At 41.5% G+C, this 18,836-nt stretch overlaps 2 protein-coding genes across 3 annotated transcripts; one reads left to right on the forward strand and one right to left on the reverse strand.

Annotated features, from left to right (window-relative positions):
• On the forward strand, positions 1 to 7,510 carry LOC136428106 (E3 ubiquitin-protein ligase RNF115-like). Of its 2 annotated transcripts, none has more exons than XM_066417397.1 (10): positions 1 to 135; positions 1,285 to 1,355; positions 1,823 to 1,883; positions 2,330 to 2,505; positions 3,222 to 3,286; positions 3,947 to 3,977; positions 4,280 to 4,355; positions 4,877 to 4,970; positions 5,496 to 5,611; positions 6,035 to 7,510. In XM_066417397.1, exons 1-10 carry the CDS (start codon positions 49 to 51, stop codon positions 6,116 to 6,118), a joined length of 861 nt encoding a protein of 286 aa, XP_066273494.1. In that variant the 5' UTR covers positions 1 to 48; the 3' UTR covers positions 6,119 to 7,510. The 2 variants fall into 2 exon arrangements, with proteins under 2 accessions (XP_066273494.1, XP_066273495.1); XM_066417398.1 differs by having other exon boundaries at positions 3,222 to 3,262.
• Positions 7,511 to 7,935: 425 nt separating this feature from the next.
• LOC136428101 (serine-rich adhesin for platelets-like) lies at positions 7,936 to 18,654 on the reverse strand. Its single transcript, XM_066417388.1, has 9 exons — positions 18,417 to 18,654; positions 17,098 to 17,247; positions 16,608 to 16,713; positions 16,047 to 16,173; positions 10,969 to 15,912; positions 10,337 to 10,517; positions 9,889 to 10,024; positions 9,532 to 9,661; positions 7,936 to 9,088 (listed from the first exon to the last, which is right to left on the reverse strand). The coding sequence occupies exons 1-9, from the start codon at positions 18,488 to 18,490 to the stop codon at positions 8,916 to 8,918; spliced, it is 6,021 nt and encodes a 2,006-aa protein (XP_066273485.1). The 5' UTR covers positions 18,491 to 18,654; the 3' UTR covers positions 7,936 to 8,915.
• Positions 18,655 to 18,836: the final 182 nt, after the last annotated feature.

Here is an 18,836-nt window from a genome sequence, read left to right on the forward strand (position 1 = left end):
AGATAGAAACGTGATTTGGTGACGTCATTCTGACGATAGGATTCCAAGATGGCGGAGGCTGCTGTCGACCAGTCTTCAGCAGGATCGGTGTATTTTTGCCATCAATGTACACAAGAAGTACAACCTAAGCTTCCGGTAGGTCTCCAAAATAAACGTTTATTTTGTTGTCCACAATTTCGATATTCATTGGTTGTTGAAAAGTGCCTGGGTACTGTTTATTTACGGCTTGTTCCGACCTTCGTCTGTTGCCTGGGAGCACGGATGGAAAAATTACACATTCAAACGATGATGTAATTTTATCATTAAGATGCTCTTCCGTTGTGTCTCCTTCAGGGTGATTCCTAACATGAAGCCTTTAAGACTTAAACTATAATAGATATGTTGACTTCTCAAATATGTATTATGTATCATTGACGTGTCTCCTAGCCGGGAAAGAATCTGTGGCCGGCGAAACAACACACCTTGCACCTTAGACCGAAGATGGCCACCGGAAAACCCCGAATATGTCATATGTGCTGGTTAAGAATTGCCAATCGATACTGTGCACGTTTAGGCAATTTCATAACATGAGAAGGCCGACAAACTGTTGTATGATGTGTCAAGTTTCCATAGGCCATAGGTACCCCCCCCCCCCCTTCCAAAAAGGTTTTGGATAATTTGTACTTAACTCCTTGGTGCTAGATGTTATTTTGTATCCCCCATTATTTCTCAATAGAGCGACCTAAACGTCGAACAAATCAAGAGATCAGGAATATGCATACCTTAATATTTCATTACCATCATTTGTGTTGTGAAATGTGAAAGTAGTGTTTATGAAATTACATCTGAAATTCCAACAAATACAAATTTACCCAATGGGATCAATGCAAAGTTGAAAGTGAAAGCACAATTCTGTGGTGGTATATCTACTGCATAATTATGTAGATATATTTTATTGTACCATTTGACTAGCTGGTCTGATTGTATAATGTTTTGAGGGGCTAGTCAGGAAAAGGTTTTGACCCTTCTGCCCCTTTCAATGTGATTATCACCTGCCAATGTATTCAATTTTTGAATGGCTTTTGACAGGATGTTCCTGACAGGAAGCACAGGAATAGCTTTGATTTTGAATCAGTAAACATCATAGCAAGATTCGGTGCAATTCAATTTTATGCCCCACCCCCCTCATTTATATTATAAAGTGTTTCCCATCCCCTCATAATATCATATATACAAGATGGATTCGTCCAAGCCTTGCTAGGTAACTGTGTTGACTGTTGTTCATCTTTTCTCCTTTTCTTGTAGGACTATACCTGCCCAAGATGTGACTCAGGTTTCATAGAAGAATTGACAGACAACACGTTCGAGCCATCAGGGTGAGACACTTTTAGTATCCTCCTTGTTTCATCTTGTTAAGAAAAAAATTAAATATAAATTAGAATTGGCAACTGTTGTACCTTTACTCTACATCCAGCAAAGACTCTGAATCAGTAAAATTGCTTGCAAAGTTTAAATGATAAGTTGATAGTAGAGAGAGAATCTGGAAATTCACACTGAAGATAATCAAAAAAAAAATTATGTGATGCTCAGAAGTATTGCAGCTGTTAGCAAGGATGGTAGTAAGTGTTACTATACTATACAACAGTACCATGTAATTGGGTGTAGCATAAATTACTAACTTTCATGCTGCATGTAGGCAGGTTTTTATGTCTGAGACTGCTAAGACATGCAGTGCACAAGATTATCCTTACACTTGAGTTACCATAATGTCTGGGTTATTTGGAGAGGGTTAATTTGTGTGTACATGATTCATGAATGACTGTTTATGTCTACATGTTACCAGGGAGGATGATGAAGATGGCCCCAATAACATTGATGTCAACCCAGCAGAGCAATTTGCAGAGGTAAAGTAAAAATCATTGTCCATCAAAATACACATGCAGCTGTTCAACCAATAATGGAATTAAGGTACCTCAGTCATATTCCTGCTTTTGTAAGTTTTTGTTTTACATTTGTATGTTTTGACCAAGATGGGCTTGGTGTAGTTTTACGGACCACTTATAGCATTGAAGGGTACAGTTCTTGCAGGTGGCATCACCAGCTAAGTAGCTGTCCAAGAAACTAGATCATCTAGGGTGCCAGAAATCAGATCACCTACTATACTTCAAGAGAAACTGGTTGATGGTTGATGATACATGTAAATTTCTGTGACTCAGTGGTGTCTGAGGGCTTTTAACCTTTTGCCCTCTGAGGTAGCTGTTTGGCACCCCATTCTCTATTGGTCAGAGAGTTAGTCACCAGGGAGAAGGTTAATGATGTTCTAATATCGAGTATAACATGTTTCATCCAGTTATGGAGTAGGACTTTCCTGGGTCTGGACCCATCATTGACGGAGCCGGGTCGGGGCTCTGCGGACAGAGAAAGGGACATACGCGACAGGAGAACACGACTGCCCAGGACACAGCTGCGCTTCAGAACAAGACCTGCCTCACACAGGGGCATAGACAGGTCACCAGCACTAGAGAGGTACAGCTTTGTCTATATGTTTGTGACTATTACTCATGCAGGAATTGAATAAGGATATTTTAAGTCAATCTGAATCACTGAATTACAATCTGAAAATGTCAGACGTTTCAGATGTCCATCCCATTCAATCATAGATGAAAGATGTTGGATGGACATTTGAAATGTCTGATTATTTCAGATTGTAATCAAATGGTATAGATTGAATTAAAACATTTGTATTTACTACCTGTGCAAGGCTAGAAATGCTGGGTGCGTATGCACTTTTATGCACCCAAATGACCAAAATTGGTGCTGTGCACTTTTGGGCCAAGGGCACACTGGTGCTCCTACTAGTCCTAGATATTTGTGTAGGGTTTTTATGACCTTCTACTTTATTTTATGTTGTGCACCCAACTTTTTTTCCGTAGACCTTAATCGATAGGTTAGATGGACCAGTGCAATTATTCCCAAATAATGAATCTCGGATCATAATCATAACATAAGGAGATGTAAAAGTATGTTTGAGTTTTACTGAGGTGTTTAAAGGTTGAATTAGATGAATACAACATGTATGTAATAAAAAGTGTTCACCAGTGATGCAGATACCTGAATAAGAGCTTCATGTGTACAGTACTTCAGTGATAGACTTGATATCATGTGTATAACATGGCCCATATTGATAGAGTTTATACACTCTAACATTGTGATGAGTTCTTGTGTCTTTGATTCCCCCCTAGTATCATCCAGCAGCTGTTAGGAGGACTAGGAGGGGCAGCAGGTACTGGGCTTTACCCACCAGTCTGTATGTATTCTTTGTCGTGAGTTTCAGCTGTGTTCAGTTCTGATGTCCCTCTGTCTTTGCTTTATCTTGCATTCCTGTCTCTTGCGTGCTGTCAACAAGTGTTGTGCTCACATGCAGGAAATGACTCCTGTTGTGCCATCTGATGTCCTTATGTTTTATAAATTTCCTCTCTGTGTTGTGACAAGTGTGCAATGTGTGTCTAAGGATTAGGTGTCCTCACCATTTATTTGGGAACATATTTCCCCTATCAAACCTAATAAAACATCAAACACAAAGTATGCTTGTTAGAAGAAAGCGATCCTTCTGTTTGTCATTTAGTAGGATATCTTGTTTTGTAGTTTTACACACATGAACAAAAGTATGGGAAATACCTATCAACTGCACATCTTAATAATTTTGGACCTCTCATCTTTCTGTGTCATGTTCATCCATTCCTGCTTGAATTGCTCCCCACTGATGACTTCTGCTTCATGCATGTATGAGCCCATAGTAAGGGGTGTTACTGTAGTACCTGTCGGGGTATAACTGATTGAATGGTGTTCCTCATTAATCAACTACTGAGAAACCTAGTTTAGGACTGTCTCTGGTCATAATGTGAAATAACATTGGCTTGTTTACTTCTAAAGGTAAAAATGATTTCCTTCTTCTATTTTTTACCAGTATTACAGTCAGGGACTGGAGGTCTCCCAGCGTAAGTAGTTCAAAGTCCTTGCCATCATTTCAAATTTATATAAGATAATATTTTAGATGTTCATGATGATATCTAATTTGTGTGTTGTCGGGTAAATGTGCGTCTTGGATTAAGCAGCAACTTATTCTTGTCTTTAGACATAGGAGAAGTTAAGTCTAATTTTGAGACAAAATTGACACTATAACACACCTAAGCTAGGCATATAGAACTATTAGAAGCCACATGTGGAAAGAGAAGGCAACCTAAGATTGATTTTTCTGCTCATTTGCTTGTCATGAATCCTCTGTTTGTCTTCATCACAGGGGTTTCTTCAATCTCCATGGGAACCCCGGTGACTACGCGTGGGGACCAGGAGGCCTGGATGCCATCATCACCCAGGTAATCATCTAACTCTAAGTACATCTGTACCAGAGCAGACTGGTGTGGCTTCTGGCTGTGGTGTGTGGTCTTGTCAGGGTTGGACAATTTAAAAAAAAAATTCAAACTGGCCCAAAATTAAATGACATATTTCTATGCATTTTTACTTGCAGCATGGAAATTCTTTTATTTTCAGTAAAAAAGCATGACACCGCTTCACTGGGGTGTCCAATTTCTTAATTTCTAAACTTAAGTGTTGGGCATCCAAAAAAATCACTGGCCCAATCGGGCAAATACAGGAGGACACCCTCTTGTCTAATCTGTGGTTTTTACTTGACTGGGCAATCAGAACAATGGACTTCTCCAACCCTGCAGGTGAATGCCTTTCCATAGCTGACTGAACCAAAGCCTGAAGAATCAGTTAGATGGGATATGAGAGACATTGCTGATTTAGAATGTCTCTGGTATATGATACTTTTACTTATGTACCCTTTTGTGGAGTTTGACCTCTGATATCTAATTTTGCTGCACGTTTGTTTCAGTTACTGAACCAACTGGATGGAACAGGTCCCCCTCCAGCTGACAAGAAGATGATAGACGCCCTCCCTACAGTAACAATCATCCAGGAACAAGTTGGTAAGTCTTCCCAAACAAAAACCACTCAATCAACCATGTATCTTATTTGTAACACATTGCAATCTTTGTCTTAGATTCATGAAGAGAGTTAAAAGGGAAATTTTGAGTATAGATTCTTTTTATGATATGTTTTGGACATTTAAAATTCTTCAGTTTCTTGTCAGGTTCTTGTTTCTATGACAAACCGTATAAACCATATTCCTGGGATGGGAATGTATGGGAAACTAGCAGGGCTGTCTCCAGCTTTACATTTTTTTCCATCTCACTCAATGTTTGGAAGCCCATGTTGTTAATTTTTCGTTGTTAAATCTGTCATTTTCTGCTAACAAAAATACATATTCTTCAATTTCATGTCATGAAGTTAAGGACAGTCCAGGTGAAATGGTTTTGGTTCCAACAAGTAAATTTCCATCCCAGCACGGAGAGACGGGTTCCCGGAGACAGCCCTGGACCATTTAGATATAAAACTTGTGAAGAGCTGAGGAAAGTTTCATCATACATTACGATGTTGCTTTTCCCTACCAGATAATGGATTGGAGTGTACTGTGTGTAAAGAAGATTATCACCTGGATGAGAGGATAAGGCAGCTACCCTGTGGCCATTGTTATCATTCAGACTGTATTGTACCATGGCTAGAAATGGTAAGTAACCATAACAAATCGCTGGAACTTTGTAAATTTGTGATTACATACCTCTATGTATTCAAATCCCAAAATAATTTTTGGCCGACAATGTAATAGACTACAGTGAAATTTGGTTTGGTTTGTTTTTCTCAGTCTGTCTTTTTAGTTGTTGTTTTTTATTGACCTCATGGAACATAAAGAGATTGTTACTCAGTTGAAAGGCTTTATACCTTTGCAAGGGACGTAAAATGGGTGTCCCGTATTCAGAAGGTGCCTTGAGCACATTAGAAGGGAAGGGCTAGCAATCCCTGCTACTGAAACAGCCAGGAAGCTTGCTTCCCACTACAAGGGACTGAAGGAACGATGGATCTATGGTGACTTCAAAAACATAAGAGATAAATTTCTTCTCAAGCAAATGATCTTCCTTCCTCCCTCTCTCAGCACAACACGTGCCCAGTTTGCAGAAAAAGCTTGGATGGAAGTCGAACGGACATGGACATGGACAACAGCCTAGATCCCAGATAATCAAGAAGTCAGCAAAAGTCTATGTTTGACTAAGGGTAGTCCTTATTAGCGCAGATAGCTTACACATACCTATAATGTCCTCATCAGTCTACCCAAAGAAAAAAAGAAAAGAAAGTCAACCAGGATTTTAAAGACTTGAAAACCTTTTTGTTTTCTGTTGCACTTTGTCTGCTGTATAACATAGCCTGGATCGATTGATATGTGTCAACTTGATATTTGTATTGGTGAAGTTGATAAGGGGGGGAGGGTAAGGGAAGACTTGTTGAACTTAAAAATCAGGTATAAATGTATGTCTAGATATATATCATCACATCTGTTTCTTGTTAGCTTGGACCAATGTCAATGGCTTTTTTGAAATCATTTGCTTTTTACTACCATTCATCTTTGTGCATGGTCATTGGTATAAAGGAGTCTTCCACAATTTGTGGACTTTTTTATTCAAACAATCATTTCCTAGTGTTACATGACTGATATATGTAATGATACTACCAATCAAAGTTCAAAAAATGTACATGATCCTCCTGTGCGAAATATGGCTGCTGTAGAAAGATCACATTCAGTACTACTGTATGAATAGAAGTATTTCATGAACATGGAACTAGTTCTGACACTCCAAAATACAAGAAGAGAGTAACAGCATGTACATATCAATTCTGAAACAATGACAGTGTTTTCCTGAAGGTGACAAAAGTGAAGAAACAGTTTCTTTTTCCATCTGTGCTGGACATTCTGATTGAATTTGTTCCATGTTTCTTTTTATGTGTGCTACTGAGAGTTCCCCTACCTTATTCCCTTGGCTTGGTCATCAAGTTTGAGAAGTCGAAAACTTTTTTAAGTCAGTAGTTTATGAAGGTCATGACTATTTGTGCTATTCTTATCAGTGATCAGTGTAGTGGGGGAAAAATTCCAAGTGAAAAAGAAATTTGCATTATTTGATGTTTTCCTAAGTGTGAGTTAGGATATATTTATATTACATACGATACACCACAATGCTGATTTTGTATGAAATAGAATCCAATTAGAGAATTTTGTTGTTTAAGTAAGTAACACGTGACCATGGCCATTTAGCACCAACTTTCCACCCGGTCATAAAGCAACTTATTCCTGGTAAAGCTGACAGCTTATCAAATCTACAAGAATACTGTACAAAGAAGTTAGTTCAGTTCGTTGCTGGTTTGGGAAAAAGTGTACAGCTTTGGCTGATAGTCTTGAAAATACTGCAAGAACAGTCATAATCATTACGGCTAGTTTTAGGGCGAATTTGGATATTTCTACTCAAATAGCACTTTTATGTTGTATCATATTCTGAATCGTATGAGGGATGGGGCTAGTAAAAAGAACTGCTGTTATCTGAGATCTGTCAAGATTATAAAATAAAAATCTTCATGAATACTCTTTTTGCAATTATTTTTTTAAAGAATTAGAAAGCATTTTTTGGCTATGTTTTATTTTAAAACTAAATGTATCTGGTAGATGTGCGTGGCAGTTCATAGTAGTACTAATACACAGTTAAGGTAGTGAAAGACAAAGGTGCACATGATCATGTAGTTTAGATATTTGAAGAATTATGTTCTATGTAGATAACAATGCATTGGAAGACTGACCTAACCAAGCCTGGTGCATGTATTATTGGTCAGAAAGTCTTAATTGGAAAGTGATGTAAGTCAAAATGTCTACCTGGGTGGGTGGGAAACTGAAAAAGTGTGTATGGTCATTATCCGCGTAGAGTACTTGTGTACCTACAAAGCTAGAAGGCAAAAAAATGTGCAGTGATAATGGCATAATGTGCACTTATACATACAAAGACAAATCGTTCATTGCCTTTGGCATAACATTGATTTTATTACCATTTAGAACATGGCACTGGTAATTCCTGAGACCAATTCATATCACTGTGTCATACATCAACAGGTGGTTGTGAACAGAACTTAATACCAAATAAAGATAAAATCAAACTTTCACGTACAACTTGGTTGCAGAACAAAAGATTTAAATCATATTTACATAAAATCTTGATCATAAAACATTTACAATCATGTTCTGGTACAAAAAATAAAACCTTGCTTTACAACTTTTTTTAACAAACTACAAACCTTGTAGTCTTCAGTGCAATAACTGTACAGTATGGAAAACAAGTAAATAATAACAACGTAAAGCTGCAACTAGTCTTCAAACAGCAACGCTCTGATGTGACAAATTTACAAATCTACAATAGATAACAAAACTTTCACAACAAAGTGCTTCAAACTGATATGGTGTGGATTAACTTCCTCTAAATGCACAGCTAGGAACTAGTGTTGAACTGTATGGTTTCTAACATCTCTTGACATCACATTTCAGAATAAAAACAAGAAATTGCCCATTCATGACACTACTTTCCACATTGAGGTAAGGCAGAAAAGTCACTAATCTAAAAACTGCATCATCTAAAATGTTTGAACAACTGAACATTTAACTGTTACAGCCTGTAAGCCAGTCCAGTAAATATTGTGGACTTCCTTCTCTGCAGAACCTGTAGGTTTCAGTAACAATCATTTCATGCTACGGGTAACAACAGTATACCTAATCAATAGTAATCATACTACTCAATGTTTTGTCAGCAATAGTAACAATGTTCATGAATTCTGAATACCTGGAATTATTGGTCAGAAATTGTCAAGAGAGAGAATTTTTCATAAGTAATTTCATATTCAGGGTGCTGCAATCAAGATTGTCAAGAGACATATAATTCAAGTTAAGTACTGTCCATACTCATTCAAAGCTGTAGTGTTGACATTTTGAGGCAGTTAAACAGACATCACTGCCCAATCTTGACATCAGCTGGCCTGATCTGTCTCTCCCCCTCACTCAAGAAGATCTGCATGGCCTTCTTCAGCAGGTAAACTCCCATCAGCCTCTTCTTCCTCGCTCTCCACGTGGCCGCTACACCATAGTAGTCTCCCTTCTTCTTATTGGTCAATCTGCTCAGACCTACATGTAGTGTAGCAAATAGGAAAGCCGTTCTTTATCAAGTTCCATGAACAAATAGATAACATTGGAACAAATATCAATGCAGTTCATTGTGCATCGCAAGTCAGTTACTATTGGCCCAGAACCCAGATAGAGGTCCTGGGTTCAAGTCCTCTGACATGCCACCAATGCTGTGCCCTTGGGTGGAGTGACTTTCCTCACTCCACCCAAGTGTAAAAATGGATGCCTGACTTAGGTTGGGGATGTAAAAGGCAGTGGATGGGCTCCGCCTTCCAATACCGTGCCTTAGCCACACATCTGTGCCCTAGCCAAAAAGGCTATGGGACTACCTTGACCTTCCTTTTTTTACAAAGGAACAGTGGACATGTGTGTACAATGATCTATAACTAACTGAAAATATTGTAACATCCAATATGAGACTGCACAACAACATAAGTACATACCGAAGGCCTCCACCATACAAGCCTCCCTAGTATAGGCCTCCACAGGGATGACACTCTGGTAACAGTGTAGGGACACCACACCCAGCCCACTGGCCCAGATGTCCAGGATGTGCTTCACCTTGGCACTTGGCTGAGGAAAATAAACACATCTAGCTGATACAACAAGTACAGCATTCCATTTGTACTGTCTTTGCCAGCCGGGCTAGCCCTTTGTAATAGCCTCAGCCTTTGGATAACAAGGCACTTATTCCACAAACATAATACATTTTACAACTTATACATTCAAACAGGTTCATAAAAAGTGACTGCTTGCTAGCCATTAAGGCATTGTACAAATTCTTCTCCAAGTAGTCTTACATTGTGTTTTGGCTTCTCCATCTGCTGTATGGCCTCCCCAAAGTGAGCGTATGGCCGTGCCCTCTTTCCCTTCCCAATGTAGAAGATGGATGATATGAAAATCTTGAATATCTCCATGTCAGTCATGTGCCTGCCCCTGAAAGGAAAGTTGAATACACTGTTATATAAAGAAACTTTAACAACCGCTTTTTCCCATTATAGACACTAGGACTAATTTTTCAATGTTGACAGAAAAAAACATTCAAATCAATCCCGGAGTTACTTATGAACAAACAAACAAACAGTAAAAGGACAGGGCTTCATTCATACACTATAAGTCAAGAGTAATGACATACTGCTAGGTACTACAAACAAGTTCAAACATATGGAATTTAACAAAAGACAAACTATTTGACTTTTAGTTATATTGTAGAATGATGGACAACATATATGCTCAAGTACAACTGACCTAGCTGGGAGGTTCTTGGTGACCCTTGGGTCCAACAGAAGGTAGTTAAAGGAGGACTTGAGGCGACCTTCCCTCCACATCCTCTGTGGATCCTCAAACTGCCGGGAGAGAACCTCCTCCTCCTCCATCATGTCCTTCACTGGGTTGCCGTGGAAACAGGCTGCCAGCTCGGGGAGGTATCCTGGAGGATCATGGGACATTTTATTGCATGGAAACAAGTGCCAAAAGCAAAACATGATAAACAGCATTAAACTGGACATCTATACTGACAACAGCTATTGTGACAGATTTGATGCTAATAAATACATTTTCTATCAATACCTACAGATCAAAATCTTAACCACACAAACTACTCACGGCTTCAAGCATTCAGTTTAAAATACTGTAAAAGGGATAATGTTCATGGTGGTTGTAAGTTCACGGCTGGGACCCCTTTACCGCAAACTTAAAACCAGCACGAAAATTTTTGTTCGCTTATCCCCTTGTTTCAACCGCGACCACTGCGAACACCCCCATTTTCTCCCTACCATGAATTTAAATCCCCGTGAAGATTTTCCCTTTTACAGTAATTGATCCTACAGTTTTTCTTCAGATAAAGTCAATGCGTCATACAACAAGAATGTTCCACCCACCTGAGTGTTGCTGGCTGGTGAAGCGAACCATAGCTGGGTCCTTGAGGAGTTTGACCAGGTGGAGCAGGTACAGCCTTCGTGTGGAGTTGGTGATGGGGCCGGGCAGCTCCCCTAGTGCCTCCAGCCTCACCCGCAGCTGTTGGTCGCTCAGCCGCTGTAACTCAACGGGAATGTGGACCACCTCTGCTTCCGATTCTGCCTCGCTCTCCGCGGTGAAGTAGGCCTTCCAGTCATACAGGATGGTGTCTTCACAGCTAAGAGTGGACTGGTCCTCTAAGGCTGTACTGTAGTGGGAGGAGCCTGACATAGAGGGACACCTACGCTCGATAAGTGCTGTGCCATCACCATTGTCGGTGTATAGGTACTCCACAGTGGCATCAGGATCAAAGGAGCGCCTTGTCTTTGCAAATGGGCTAACCTCGTTTTCCACATGGTATTCCTGCTCCTGACTGGAAAGACTTTCAGTTTCACTGGAGGGCTGACTGTAGGGAGCAAAATCTATCTCTGGAGGATATGCATCCTTCGAGGGTACAGGAGCAGGAGGAGGTTTCATGTAACGCTGGGAGTACCGATCATGATCACCTAATGGGAGACTGTCGTCAGATGTCATCAATGACCTATTGGACGCCCCGTCTGTTAAGTGATATTGTGGTCCTGGAGTAGGATGGATGAATCGCTGAGTAGTCTGCCTCTCATCCACAGACTGCATGCTGTCATCAGTTGTTACAACTGACTTTTCAAAGTGATAGGCAGGTTTCTTGAAGATTTGTGCATAACGATTTTTGTCTAGTCCCAGCATGGACTGTAAGCTTTCATCTGTAGTGTTGTCTGAGGTGAGGAACTCCATGTCTGACATCAGGTCTGACCTGTCTCTCCGCGATCTGTTCAAGCACGTGAACTTCCTGGCATTCTCTGCCCGTCTTCTTCTGAACGCCACCTTGGAGTCATCACCCTGGCCGTGGGAGGGCCTGGCTCCTTTGTAGCCTTTGGGAACCCACACTGCATAGGGAATGGTCTCCTGGTCATGGTCAACAAGATATGAAGGAACACTACTCTGCTCACTGACATTTGACTTGGTCCTCAACATGAGCTTTCTTCTGAAGTCTCCATCTAAAGTGTCCATGTCAGAAGACTGACAACTGCTGGGGTCAAAGGCCTGAGTCGAGGATGATGCAGCATCCTGCCACTTAGAATGCACACCCGCAGACCTGGTTGACCCCTCCATACTTCTACTGTTAATGTCACTCATATATCTTGCTTTTGCCTGTAGCAGCTGCTTCCTTCTCTCTACCAGTCCACCATCAAGGAGCAGTGCCTCATCACCAGTGTGGTCCACACTGTTGTACACCAGAGTGGCTGAGCCGGGGGACAGGGTACCGCTAGCCTTCAAGGTCTCTTCCTCCTCTGTCAGGGGGTCTCTGCCTTCATATGGCTTCCATTTAGGAGGGTTCAGTAGTATACTTTTCTTCAACTTGTCTGCGTAGTTGATCAAATATTTGGTCTTGAAGTCATCATCGGCAACTCCATTGCTAGTAGTCTTGATACCTTCTTCAGGAATGAGTTGGGTGTCTGAGGAGACAGACATGGTTGTAGTTTGAGAGGCAGTCACTGGGCTTGCATCTTCTTTGGTCACATTGCTCACCTCTGCAAACGAACCAAGAAGCTTTTTTCTACAACTGCCTACAGAGCTGCCAAGTAGGCTGCTATCGATTCTCCTTGCATCAGTTCCAGTTTTCACAAGTGGGTCTTTCAGAAGTCTTGGGTCTGAAACAGGGGTACAATACTCACTTTTGTCTGGGCTGTCTTCAGCCACATCCGCTCCTTGAACATGTGCAAACCTGTGGCCAAGTCTCTCCTTGAAATGGTCTGACATCCCAGGACTTTCGTACTCTTTATCAAAACCTCTAAGGTTTCTTGGATGAGAAGAAATCATAAAATGAACTCTAGGCTCTTTCTCTCCACCTTCACTCTTTGATTGTCTGGTGTCTGAAGGCACAGCAGCTTTGCTTGACTGAGTGGCACTAGAGGTTTTCAGGCACCCTGGCCTTTGTACCCCAGGTGCCCACTTAGATGGCATGCCATATGTTTCTCCAGCAGCTGCATCTGCTGAGGGCAACTTTGTTACAGAATAGTCAAATTTAACACTGCTCTTCTTCTGTACATCTGAAAATCTCTGTCTAGCAGGAAAGCCTTGTTGTTGGACAGCACCTATCTGGCTCTCACTTACAGACATTTCCCCAGCTACAAGCTGACCTCTTCTTGACAGAAGCGTGTTACTCAGCCTTCTCCTGAATATTTCTGAGAAGGAGTAGTCCAGGAAACTCTTCTCTTCTTGTTTCTGCTCCCCTTGTGTCTGGTCATCCTTGGATGGTTCAGGCTTGTTTGTACTAGAACTAGACCCTATGTTGAGCTTCTTGGACAAAGTATCTACCAAGTTAGTCATTTCTGATACGGGCTCACTTCTAGATGTTCCAGCTGAAATGGAAGGCTTTTCACTTTCATTCACTACTCCTTTAACACCAGATGCAGTGTCAACTGTTGGCTGTACTTTATTTCCTGAAGAATCTTCCTTCCCCTTCACACTCTCTCTGTCTTGTTTGGTGATTTTGTCGTCCTTTGTTTCCAGAGATGGACTGTCCTGGTGTCTCATGCATGGATCCCCAGGAGTAGAGAACTCCCTCTCTGTGTCCTCATCCTCTTCACAGTCTGAGGATTGGTCTTCTTCCTTGTCATCAGACACTGTATCCTCCTCTTCCGACCCTTTGTTCTCCTCTTCTGACCATCCCTCCTCCTCCTCTTCTCCTCCTGATACTTGCACCTCCTCCTCCTCCATAGCAGTGACTGTTGTCAGATCCTCTAACATACTTGTGGCCTCCGGTTGCACTGCTATCTGTGTGTCCACTTCATCATTATGGCTAACAGACCCATCTTCATGATCATCATTATGGCTAACGGACCCATCTTCATGATCATCATCTTCTTCATTATCACCATCATCTCCTTCATCCTCATCTTCTTCAGCCATTTCTTCTTCCACAGCTTCATCTACAGAATCATCAGTACTCTCTTCATGTGTAGAAATGTGGCCTTCTGAAGGCTCTTCTACATGGCTGGTCTCATCATTAGTTGCCCCTATTTCTCCCTTATTGTCTTCCATCATTTCTTCTTGTCTACCAGCAGATTTTAGTACAGTTTCTTCCACAAAGCCTTTGTCGAGTGGAGCAGTGCTTTCAGTACTGTCCTCTAGACCTTTCGTTTGTGCTTCTCTTTCTTTGTCTTTTTTGTCTTCACTTCTTCTGTCATCACTCTGGTCATCTTGCTGATCATCCTTTACATTGGAAGTGTGTACAACATCAGGATTGTCATCAGGGTTACCATCAAAAGTAGGGCCACTATTGTCATGTGTATCATCCTCCTTATCTGCTGTTTTCCTTACGTCTTCAGGATTGTCTTCAGTAGGCACTGGAACAGGGGACTTGTTGTCATCTTCCTCCCAGTCCTCTTCACAGTTTAGGGAGTCGTCGAGGGCACTGACCCAGACCGACGTCCTCTCTAGGAAGGCGCTGCCCGACTCACAGGACTCACTGGAAGACTTCACAAACTCAATAGACTTGTCAGGAGAGGTGCAGTCTATGCCTTGCTTGGAGTTGAATCTCTTCATTTTCTTTGATTCCAAGAACTCATTTGCTCTTTCTGGTACCCTCTCAGACACCTTCTGTTGCTCTTTTTCTTCCCGTTCACCAGACTTGAACTTTCTTTCTTGAAGTATGAGTGGTGAGGTGCTAGCATCCTTCATGGGAGTTGTAGTTGGAGAGCATACATCTGGGGATTTACAGGGGCTGTCAACTGCCATGGATGTTGCTGCGTCTCTGCTTGGACTGTCTATGTGCATGGAAGTACCAGCATCTTTTTTCTCTACATCAATCTTCTCTACATCGATATCTTTCTTGTCTTTCAGGCGCTTGTGGAGCGTTTGGTTTACAAGGTGTGACAAACCTCTTCTTTGAAAGCAGCTCTCCAACAAGCTGTAACCCTGTACTCCTGTGTTGACGTCCTTAGTTTCAACATGTGTTGCTTTTTGGATGTCGTCCATGGGTCCTACCTTCGCATCTCTCTTGCTCCATGATCGGGTGGCTCTCCTTGGTGGGTCATTAGGAGAATCAACAAGAGGAAGCTTAGAAGGTCTGGTGACTTGCGTGCCACAGTCCACGGAATATGTGAAGTTCCCTGTTCCTGGACGTTTGTAGACTTGAGTTTTTCTCCTGTCGTCAGGCTTGACTTGAAAACCGGTGCTGCCTTGCAGCTTAGGGAAGGACACATCTGGGTCTGGGGAGGACACTTCACCTCCAGTAGTCATCTGATTTGGCCTGCCAATTGGATAGGCAGATGCTGTTCTGTCCTTAGGAAAGAGGTGTTTGTAGGATGGAGGCTGTTGAAAGTTCTGACTTTGAATGACATGGGATGAATCAACCTCATCCACATAGGGCTTTTCTGGTTCCATGACTTCTACATTGTATTTGGCAGTCTGAGTGGGTTCCATGTCTGTGGGGGAAACTCTGTTGTTTCCTCTGAATCCACCAAATATACTTGACCTGTGTTTGTTCTTTTCAGCTTTCTCAGGGGTGTTATTGGGGGTTTTAGGAAGGGCAGCTCCTGGTTTGACTGGCTTAGTTTCCTCTTTCCATGTCAGATGGCTTGACTCTAGATCTGAGGGGCTGATCGGTGGACCAAAGTTTGAGATGCGGGTAGAACTCATTGCCGGAACACTGAATGTGGAGGCATTGAGACCAGCCCCAAAGCTGGAGATGCGGCTGTATGAGAAGGCATCTCCGAAGCTGGGCAGACGGGCACTGATGGCGCTGAGGTCACGAGAGAAGCTAAAGTTTGGCACAGAGTTGGAGGCGGTCTCCTCCACATAGTCAACCACGTCTCCACACAGCAAGCCTTGAAATAAAAGACACTACTAGTAGTATCAGCAAAAACATCAGTAACTCACAGATGTTTCTTTACAACAGTTCATAAACAAAAGATGAAACAAATTTCCATTAAATACATGTAATTCATAGAAGTTGACTGACTGTAGTTGTACTGAGGGATGACATCATCCATTGCCATCTCCATGGCAGACCGCTCATACTCCTGTAGGGCCTGGATACAGAAGGTCTCTCCATAGTCCAGCGCCATGTCAAGGGCTGTACGACCCTCCTGGGGGAAAATACCAACATTCATCAAGGACACATTACAATCTATACACATTTGCTGATGTGGCAACGAATGGCCGAGGGGCTAGGCTAGCAGACATGAGATGGAGAGGTCACTGGTTTGATTCCTGGCGTTCTTGGTTAGACATTGTTTGATTAAAGTGCCTTTCCTATGGATACTATCCTTAGGAAAGGCACTTTACACAACTTTCCTTACACCATCCAAGTGAAATATGGGTACCTGACTTTGGTTGGGGAGGTCAAAGGTGGCGAAAGGAAAGGGATGTACTCTGCCTTCCAATACTGTGCCCTAGACACAATAGATTACAACCCAAAAGGCTAAAAAAAGGCTACAGGACTACCAGTAATTTATTTACCTTTTAAACATTTGACAGTTATGTTTAGATGAAGAACTTCAAGAAGGGAAGATGATCTGACCTGGTCGATGGTGTGTGGATCTGCTCCATTGACCATCAGCAGCTGTAGACACTTCAGCTTACCCCAGGATGCAGCCACATGGACTGGTGTGGTTCCTTCCTCATCCCTGTCAAAAGGTACATTTACATTGTAAGTACTGTTCCATAGTTACATCAAAGGTGGCGGCAGAAACTTTTGTATGGGGTGTGAGATATTGCTGACTGAATAAATCCCATGTCCAGTGCCAAAGGCGCATGGCATTGGGATGAATGTGTCCTAAGGGGCGTCAAGGAAAAATGCTCCCCAGGAAAAATTTAAATCTTGACCTCTTCATGTGCTTTTTACCTGCACTTTCCAGGGCAAATTTTGCTTGTAGGCTAATCTAAATTTAGCGGTCACGACTCACTAGGCATAAAAGATGCACAAATTCAACAATAGCAAGTTCACAACAGAATAAATTCATACAAACAAACAAACAAGAAAATCTTCAGATGTCATCATGTCACCCTACCTGACATTGGGGTTGCCCCCATAACTGAGGATCAGTTTGACAAAGTCCAGTGCACGATCCACTCCCACTGCCAGATGGAAAGGTGTGACTCCTTGTGTGGGTAAGAGCAGGTTGGGGTCGGCACCTTTCTTCAGCAATGTCTCCGCTTGGCTGTATGACAATCAGGAAAAGGAACAGAAAGACCTATTAACAAAAAAAGGAAGTGTATATACAAAAACTTTTTAATGCTTTGCTCATAGTCATACAGTATAAAAAGTTGAAGACAAATACACACTTTCAAGAAGTCACTTACTACATGTCGATTTCGTGACGGAAAATCATAAACTTTCCCACCTGTTCTTTGAAGCTAGGTAAATTCATCTTGCACTTGAGGATTTAGGAAACTTGTAGATAATTTTTTTAGATCAGAATATGTACATGTAAATCCTCAATAAAACATGCAGATTTCTCACTAAAAAGACAGTTAGCTACATGTATAACTTCAGATAATTTACCAAACTTATTCAGGTCCAGGTACAGGTCGGGGCCTGTACCTATACACCTGTACCTGAGTACCTGTACGTAGTGTACCTGAAAATTGTCAGTCTCTGGCCAACTCTAAATAAAGTATCAGTCATCAGATTTGGGCCATCATAACAATACCATAGCTTCCATACCTCTCGGGACAAGGAGACATGAGATAACAGAGTACCTATTGTTTGTATTGTCATTCAGGTCAATTGTTGCAGGACGAATTAGATTTGTGGCTCTGCAGGAGTCAGTGTTTGTTTGACCCTGGAACCCTGGCAAACAATTTCTACACAACTTTTCAAGCACAATTTTCTGGTCCTTTCTGGGTGAGTGATTTCTTTTCAATTGTTTACGAGACTGAAAAAGTGTGTTGCTTTTTTCAGCTAATTTCCAAAATGATTGGTCTATTATTAAAGTAACATTACTGTAACAGCATGATAACATAATTTTAATATATTGCTGGTGGACGATCGTTGTAACAAATTATAACCTGAAAGTCATTCAAAAGCTGAAAATAAGTAACTTTTTTATCCACAGAAACCACATGGTGCTAAAGAAATACCGCAGAACATGTGTCAAGTTACTAGTACCATGGGGGTTTCCCCAAACCACTGACCATCCGACCCGAGGGAAAACAACAGAACTTCACACACTTTTTTACTTAAAACGATTATCCTTGAAAACTCCCAGACAAAGTGACAGAATTATAAAGATATACAAATGTATACAACATCTGCTGGCACGATAACCAGATCCAAAACAACTGCTACAAAGTCCGAATTTTAAATGTGACAAATCTATTAACGAACCTGATATCGTCCCGCCCGATGGCTTCAAAAAGTTTGATGGCTAGACGGTCCCGACGGTATCGCCTCAGAGACATCCTTGAGACTCTTGGTGTGTCTTTATACTCATCTAAGGTTGTCCTAAACTTGCTTGGATGGAAAGCGCAGGGGGGAGCGCGACTCACGGCTGGTACAGCGAGCGTCAAGTTTGGTTCGAACTTCAGGCCGCCATGATGTTAGCTCTTCGGTTTTGCCGCGGAAAGGTGGTTTATACCATTCTGGGTTATTTTGGGGGTGATACATACAATGAAACAGATTTAAACATCAACAACATCAAGTATCATGCCTTGTTCTAACCCCGTGTCATTAAGATTTAAAATTTACATTTACTTGATTAATGTAAAAATAAAAGAGTAAATAAATAATGTTGTATTTTATAATCAT

Source organism: Branchiostoma lanceolatum, chromosome 2 (assembly GCF_035083965.1).
Source record: "Branchiostoma lanceolatum isolate klBraLanc5 chromosome 2, klBraLanc5.hap2, whole genome shotgun sequence".
Classification (NCBI taxonomy): Eukaryota; Metazoa; Chordata; class Leptocardii; order Amphioxiformes; family Branchiostomatidae; genus Branchiostoma; species Branchiostoma lanceolatum.